The sequence below is a fragment of the Prunus persica genome, chromosome G4, assembly GCF_000346465.2.
Source record: "Prunus persica cultivar Lovell chromosome G4, Prunus_persica_NCBIv2, whole genome shotgun sequence".
NCBI classification, from domain to species: Eukaryota; Viridiplantae; Streptophyta; class Magnoliopsida; order Rosales; family Rosaceae; genus Prunus; species Prunus persica.
Genome location: NC_034012.1, coordinates 11,277,831 through 11,286,287, shown reverse-complemented (window position 1 = coordinate 11,286,287; position 8,457 = coordinate 11,277,831). Strand labels below are relative to the sequence as shown.

Here is an 8,457-nt window from a genome sequence, read left to right as displayed (position 1 = left end):
GCCTATGCAAGTTAGCTTAAGAATTAATGAAAGTGACTTTGTACTAAGAATTGATGATGAGTCAAAGTGCTCTTTTTCATACTAAAATGACAGGATAAAGACTTAACATAAAGAATGGAAATGAAAATCTTTTGTAGTAAAATCACAAGAGAGAGGCTCAAATTGCAATATGAGTCATGTTTATAGAGACGAGTTATGCCGGCAAACAGCTGTTCATTAGCTCATAAGTGACTATTAACTGTCGATAAGTATGATTACTCTCATGAGATCCACATAAATCAACGCATGAGTGACTATTAATCGTTGATAAGTATCACTCCCTCATAATATCCACATAAATCTACCATTAACGGTCATTCGTGAATACACAAACTGTACTGCGCATTATTGTGATGGAGACATCTTTCTCTGCTGATAGTTTGGTTAACCTCAACTAGGAATTTAAATTGTGGTGTGAGATTTTTGACTCTCCTCTTTCTGTGTTACATTTCCTATCTGAAATCTTGCTGATATGGCATTGTTATTGGACCATTAGATAAATGATAATTGAAAATTAAAAAGAAAAGAAGAAACGAAAGGATTTGTGATAATTCTGACATTCCAAAGATCATGCATATATAGGCATTGTTCTTGAGGTGTTTTTAGGTTCTTCCAAATAACACAATTGAAGCGGAAAGGAAATCATTCTGATCAATCTAAACCCATCTTATTACTCAAATAGCACCTAATCATACAAATGAAGTAATCACCCAGAGAAAAGCTAAAAAGTGGTACTGCCTCTACAAATAGTTTACAACCTCAGTACAGGTGGAAATGAGGACCGAAAAAAAGGTAATTTTTGTCTGTAATTCAACTGTTTTTGTATGGTATAACAAGGCCGGGATTATCACCCCCCAAGGCTCCTCACTGTTTTGCAAACATCCCTTGTGTTAAAGATGAGAAATCATAATCTTTTGCCGATTGTGCAGAAGTCGCAGATGATATGGGAGAAGGAGATTGAGTATTATTCGCTCCATCGTTTTTCGCGCCATTAACTGGGTTAACTTGGGCCATATTATAAAAGCTGCAAAAGAGAAGCAGTAGCATGATAATGTAAACACAGATCAACAATTGGTTATCGACCCATTCCCTATTCGAAGAAAATAACAATGATAAAAGTTCTAATCATTGACGTTTATAGAATAGAATCCAAATAGAAACTCTAAAAACCTTCTCTGGAACCAGGTAAGAGATGTACTATTTTGCCAACAAAGCAAAACTAGCATTATCATTAAATTATGGATGCTTGATGCTTCACATTCCACTGTCTCCTGTGTAAGCTTGTCCAATGGGGAAAATAATAATTGAAGCCAATATATTGTAGGACAGTGTTTGCAAAGAAATGCATCTACTATGTTCCCCACAGAAAAGGTACAGCTCCCAGATTCACAACGGAAATTGAGAAAAACTCAGGGCAATTGCTTGAGATTTTGATCTCTTGCTATGGGCTAACCTACATAATAAGTGCATAAAATTGCAGTGTTCACATTGTATTCTCCCTTTATTTTATTTGTGGCTGCTGGGTTTTTGGGGGGTTGGAGGGTGACATGGCAGTCAACGACTAACCAATTACGTTAGAGAGGCGCCTATTGTAGAATAGCAGCAATCCAAGTTATTATGATCTTTTTTGCTTAGGATCTTCACAGGCTCAATTTGCTTAGGATCCTTTTTCGTTTGCTTAGCCATTTCAAATGATATTAAAAATTGCCTTAATAACATATCCAAAAATCCCATCACATACGTGGCAACACAAACTAGGGCAGGCAGAGATGTATGACATACCTAGATGTTGAATATGGAACAGAGCTCCCCAGTGGATGTGCCGGTCCCATGATCTTTGTCTGACTCTGACCCAAAAAAGAAACAAAATGAGAAATTCAATAGATGCAAATAAACGAAACAACAACATTACATAATTAAGCCTTACCGACCCTACCTGTGTAACTTTCTGTAGGTCAGCCTGTCCATCTACAGGCATCATCAATCCTGGAATTTGGTAGCCAACATTTGGCCAACTTTGAGAGGGTAAATTGCTTCCATTGGACACAGGTTGTTGAATAATACCAGGAAACTTTTGATCCATGCCAGCAGATTTAGCTGCAGCAGCCATGAGAAGAGACTGCTGCTGAGCCAGCATTGCAAGTTGCTGCTGATGCATGGCGAAGGGTGACACCATGCTGGACTGCAAATATTCAAATCATTTCATAATATAACATGCATCTACATACCATGTTATGCAATAGAACAAGAAGATGATACCAAAGTAGGTTTTTTAAAGTTTATTGGACTTGATTTCTAAGGCTTGATTTTTAATTAAACAATTGAAACTTGAATAATGGAGCAACTTGAGAACCACTTTTTCCAACTAGCAAAAAGAAATTTATTATCACACTATCAAACTAATAAAATATTTTTCAAACAAATTCTGATTGGACGTCATAATGAAGCACATACCTTTTCAAAAAGACTCATAATATCATTTTTTAAGTCTTTCTGGGGTTTCTCTGAAACAGGTGTCAGTGAAGGTACATCTTTAAATAGATCCTCAATTCCTGATGAAGATTTACTATGGCTCCCTGCTTCACTCGATGGAGCAGTTTTCTCAGCTGTCGATGCCTTTTCAGCAGCTGTCAATGCCTTTTCAGCAGCTGCAGATTAAACGCAACCATATTTTTTAACCCCAACAGAATGGCAAAAGCCTGAACCAAACAGATAGCAGGATCCCAGTAAAGTAAAACACTCAGAGTGATGGGGAGGGGAATAAAGACGTACACTGAAAACCTGCCCAATCATTATCTTCAGCAGATGCTGCATCTGAACCATTCTCACTTGGACCATCATCCACTGAAAGCATGTTGAAAAGGTCAATAGCATAATCAACTTTTGGAGGGGCAGGAGGAGCAGTGTCAACAACTTGCTTTGTTGCTGCAGCTGGCAGAACTGCTGGTTCTATTTTCTGAACATCTTGCGGTCTTGGGACATGTACAACCTGTTGAAATATAGATAAACCAAGCATCTAAACTTTTAGAAGGTCTACTACAATTTCTTAAATAAACGAGGCAACGAAGGAGGGTATGGAAACACCAAAAAAAAAAAAAAAAGAGGCAGTGAGGATTATAGAAACAAATGGAGCAACCGCAATAAAATATGAGATGAGCCAATAAAATCAAACTTAAGTATGCAGTTGATTTTTACAGGATGTGAAATAAATTTGGAGAGAATCAACATAGACAAAATAAACCAGCAGATACACTTTTAGGCAGAAACAAGGAAAGCAACGAGCAATGAAAAGAAAGCCAAGTAAAACATGTTGCCCGAAGAGATAGCAGCTTCCTATTCCAAGTTTAGAAAGAAGAAAGGACATTTTCGGAATTTAGAAGACATTAAATTCAGAGTGAGGCCAAGAATTTAGCCCTGTCGGGAAAACTTTCTTTCAGACCAAGCCTCCCAAAAAATTTCTAGCACATTACACCTCCACAACACCTTTCACCCAACCTCCAAAGGCACAAAACCTCTCAACAAGTAAAAAATCACAACGATGGCACCACCCAACTCAATCTAACCCTCTGGAAAAGCTTTATACCAGAATTTCAACATGGCACAAAAAAGGAAAAGGCGGTTGATACTGTCAGCTGCTCCTTGGAACACAGTACACCAATGATGGAAAAACAAGCAATTTGCATTGGAAGCATGTTAGCCTTCCATATAATTAATGATGTGAATAAAAATGAGGACATTGTGATCATAAAAAATAAAATAAAATAAAAAATGGCAGAATAGAGATTTACACGAAAAGGTGCCTGATAACTCAAGGAGCCAATCCTTCCTGTCTATTCTTGAAGGGGAAAGGGAAATGTTTTCAATCAGAAAGAAATGAGCAGAAATCTCCACACACGATCTCTCAATTATGACACAAGGGAAGCCAGTAAACTCAGGAGAAAGTGACCCAAAAAGAGGACTCCCCATACCATAAATCCTCCCGATAACAGATTTTCTCCCCGTTACCCGAACTGAAACGAAAGTTAAAAGAGAACTCAACAAGACCCTGAGAAATGTCTCTCTAGGACACCTACTTCAACCTCTAATTACTACTTTAGTGTCCCACCAATTGACATGTTGACCATATTCGCACTCCAGATGACCGAATGCCAAAGACATTTCAATATTGCTACGACACCATTGATACTTTATTTTAGTATGCTTTGTGCCTGCAAACAATGTTATGCTGAATTGCTAATGCATTAATGTCCAACATATAACTTAAGTTGGTTCCAAAAGATTCTTTTGAAGGAAGATGATTTCAGTAGAAAACAGGGTATCACAGTGTCGCACCCTCTTAGAAAATATAGTTCATACAAATGAACAATCAGTAAATCTTACATATAAACAAGTAACAAGCAGAGTTTGATAACAACCACAAGTCATCTATGATGTAAAAACGAAAATAAAGAAACCGAAAAAAAAAAAAAGAGGTTAATAGGGAAACACCGTATGACATACCTGTTCAGGACCTTTTGGAGGATCAGGAAGACTGATTCTTGCAGCAGGAACACTTTGTTGTGTACTAGCTGATTGAATGTTCTTCCTTTCCTCAAAAGTTTTTTCAGAATTTCCTACATACCCATGCCCACTTCTTTCTCCAGGTCTCTGCCAATGTGTGGAAGTCTTTTCTTCCCATCCTCTAGAAGGTGGTTTTGGTTGTCCATCCCTAGAAACCCATCTCTTATCTTCATACCTGAAGAGAATATCAATAATTACCAGAAGCAGAAATCAACATAACAAAGACTGATGATAGACAGTAACTGTATCTAAAAAAATAGTTGCTAGGTCTTAGGGATACCGTCAGACACGCACTTTGCACGAATAAAATTCTCAATTCCAACTCTGTCATAGTTTGGAGGTAGCTCTGCTTCCCAGTAACTATTTGCCTTCTCATTTCCCATTGCTGTATGAAATCATAAAATGTTGCCAAAATCATAAGAAAATCAACATCAATCAAAAGAAAAACTAAGCTAGCGGCCCAAAGACAAGCTTACATTGGATAAAAGCAACCTGCTCTGGAAGCCATGTGTCCAAAGTAGCAGATCGCACCTGCAGAAAAATCCAATAATACTCAGATCAGCCCATTGCAACTGCATGGATAACAGTGTTCTTGTGGCTACTAATTTGTAAGTGGGTAATGAAGCAGTTAAAAATTAGAAGGGAAAGAAAAAGTTATATAAGTCTCCAGGAAATGAAAATGTAGATGAACATGAGGTAGCTACATTCCTATGGCTGAACATGAGGTAGCCACATTCCTATGGCTGCATAAAAAGAATAAAGGAGGTGTGGAAACCTATATAATTGTCGCCATTGAATAAAGGAGATGGTAGGTTATTTTGGAATATAAAAAAACCATAAGATCATTCATAGAGAGAGAGAGAGAGAGAGAGAGAGAGAGAGAGCCATTAGACTTTTTTTGGGGGCCTATAAACTGTTCTGACCTGTAATAGCTATAAGAATGCTAGTTAGAACAGGATTAGTTGTTAGGCAAGGCATGGAAAGACAGTATGGTGCTGTTGGCCACCACCAAGGGGCAGTTAGTGATATAGAATTTCAGGATATCTTCACAAAACCAAGAGCTAATGCTCTGTGGGTCTAACCTTCATTGTAATTTACTGGACCTTAATATTACTGTCAAAAAGCATTAAAAGAGAAACCAAGAGAAATCTAAATAGCCCTAATCTTCAGTTCAGAAAATATTACTGCAAATAAGCCACATAAAAGATTAAAATGTGACCTTCGATATGTGTACCCCAAGACTTCTGTGGATCCCAGAACACTGCATGCATACAAAGATACCTAAATTCACGCTAGCCCATCTTGGACCCCTACAAAGAAATCAAATCATTATTCAAAACTCATAAGTGTTCACCTATTAAAGTTTGCTTGATTATGAAACTTTTTTTATAAAAACAACTCTTATGCATAGATTTTGAAGCACAGCTGTTAAAACTTCAATCAATTTTCATCCTCTATAATTGGTTGTTCACTATCATGATATGCACATCATCTCTTTTGGATTCATCCTGATACGTACTTAGCTTTGCAGTCAGCACATTCCCTATTCTCTGGCAATTTAAGAAGCCCTTCCAGTATCTGCATATGTTTAAAGAAAAAAAAAAGTAAAAATTATAAAGAATGTAACCTCCAAATATAATCAGAGAGGGACAAAGGCAAATACAAGATACTGATTCAGGAACCTTGAACTTGGAGGCCACTATAATTGTGGAAATGATATAAAGAAAGTGTAACTATTTAAAGAGATACCAATAACTTGTAGCACAAATACAGCAGGGTAATTAACATTCAGTAGGATCACAATCAGACCTTCTTAAACTGCTTATACATGGAATGCCAATAAGGCCATTGGATTTTCATAGTTCACAAACTCAAAGCAGAAAATGATCTTAAAATCACACATAAACAGAATGGACAATAGATGCCTTGAAAGATCCTCTTCAAGACTCACTTCTCCAAGCTTCGCAGATTATAAATTTTAAGAAAACACTTAACATGACCGATAAAAACAAACGGGTATTAATTAATAATCACATACTCTGATAATTATAGATAACTGTTAAGCATGGTTTGAACTAAACACCATTCCATCACCACATTATTATGCATCCATTTCCGTATTTCATCATCCAAAACTAGACCAAACGCCCCAAACAAAAATTAAAAGATAAAAAAACAAAAACCCAAAACACAGATTTCACACACATTCGCAAAAGAAGTGTAAAATATGTAGCACCAACAAAAGCTCTCACCGGAATCGATACAAATTCAAATAAAACCAATCATGGCCCAGAGCTCTAGATCAAATCTCACCAAATCCAACAATCCAATAATTACATTTCATTTGCATAAATCCAGATTGAAATATACAAATCCAATTAAAGCCAATCGGAACTCCAATCATTCACAAAATTCCACAATTCCACAATCCTCTCACTGCTCTCAATTTCACTTAGCAACCAAATGGAGAAACAAAAGGGAGAGATATAAACCGAGACCGAAATCCAATTCCCAAATCGACAGTCAAGGATCCAAAAAAATTTGTACGAAAAATATGCGGGTTGGTGAAAATCTTCTCATTTTGAAAATACTGAGCCGATAAATGACAAATTATCAAATTTAAGCAGAAAAATAAGAACCTTTCTGTGCTTGGCGTTGAGCTCCTTGGTAACGTTGGCCTTCTCGTTCATGGTGACCGTACAGCAAAAACTAGCAGACGCGAGAAAAGACGAAGAAGAAAAAGCAGCTCCGCGGACGAAGGTCAAATTCGTCTTTTTACGCTCTTTCTCTCTTTCTCTCTTTCTCTCGTCTCTCTGATTATTATGCGACCAAAAGAAAAGAAAGAGAGAAGGAGAGAGATCGAGGCAGAGTCGCTCTTGACTTTATTTTTGCCTTTCCTATTATCTCCGCGTGTTTTTTTTTTTTTTTCTTTCACTTTTCTTTTTCTTAGAGATGGAAGAAAAAAAAAACATTGTGATTATTACATGTGCAAAAATAATGACCCAATTAAAACTAGATCACATTGAACAGTTTTTCTTGTTTATTTTGCTTTATATATACAGATAATTTATAAATTCTCGAGAAATTTTTTTTATAATTAATAAACATTTAAGTTTGTTAAAAAAACGTCGTTAGAAGTTTGTTAAAAAAACACTTTTATAATATAAATAAATAAATAAATTTAACATAAGTTGTTCGTAAATGTTGAGTTAGATCAGTTGGTTAGAGTAGTGCGTCAGTTAATATCGCTTTGTGAAAAGAAGAGAAAAATCCTACATAATGCGTTCAATTATTCTTGATTAAAATATTAACATGGCATGCTCATCTAATCTTTGGAGGTTGTATTCGGAATTTTCATAGTATTATCAATAAATAACGACAAACACAAACACAAAAACAAATAGATTAATGTTGATTTGTTAGTTTTCAATTATAAGTTCTTCAATTTGGAGATTATAAATTACGAATATTAGTCTTACAAATCAAGCTTAAAACAACGAGTTAAGTTCGAGTTTGTTAAAAAAAAAAATCAAATGCTCGGGAACTTTAGCCCGAAAAATCCACCAATTCACCAAATTTCATAACCCTAGTAAAAACTGTAAAATAACAGATGAATTAGCATAATCACATTTTCATTGTTAATTAGGCTTTAATGGGGTTTCCACTTCTTGGTATTAGATCAAAGTTTTGAACAACTTTTTGACTAATCTTTGAACAACTATATGTATTAGGTGGATGACATTATTGAAATGGAAGCTAGATGGTGGGAGGTTTTTGTCTCCTCTAGTGCTAATCTAGCGGGGGAAGAAAAAAATGCGGTTGATTTTGGCTCAAATTATGAAATTAAGTCCATGACAT

General features: G+C 36.0%; 1 protein-coding gene across 1 annotated transcript; it reads right to left on the bottom strand.

Annotated features, from left to right (window-relative positions):
- On the bottom strand, positions 581-7,495 carry LOC18779015 (probable ADP-ribosylation factor GTPase-activating protein AGD5). Its single transcript, XM_007211957.2, has 11 exons — positions 7,239-7,495; positions 6,119-6,177; positions 5,819-5,909; positions 5,076-5,130; positions 4,894-4,984; positions 4,540-4,774; positions 2,812-3,028; positions 2,494-2,687; positions 1,976-2,221; positions 1,822-1,886; positions 581-1,063 (listed from the first exon to the last, which is right to left on the bottom strand). The coding sequence occupies exons 1-11, from the start codon at positions 7,287-7,289 to the stop codon at positions 904-906; spliced, it is 1,464 nt and encodes a 487-aa protein (XP_007212019.1). The 5' UTR covers positions 7,290-7,495; the 3' UTR covers positions 581-903.

What these genes read in the sequence shown, in the direction of transcription:
- LOC18779015 (XM_007211957.2), bottom strand. Translation starts at nt 7,289, where the DNA reads ATGAACGAGAAGGCCAACGTTACCAAGGAGCTCAACGCCAAGCACAGA. An exon ending in TGTGCTGACTGCAAAGCTAA is followed by an intron (nt 5,910 to 6,118) that starts GTACGTATCAGG and finishes ATTTCTTTGTAG; the next exon opens with GGGTCCAAGATGGGCTAGCG. An exon ending in ACCTACAGAAAGTTACACAG is followed by an intron (nt 1,887 to 1,975) that starts GTAGGGTCGGTA and finishes TTTTTGGGTCAG; the next exon opens with AGTCAGACAAAGATCATGGG.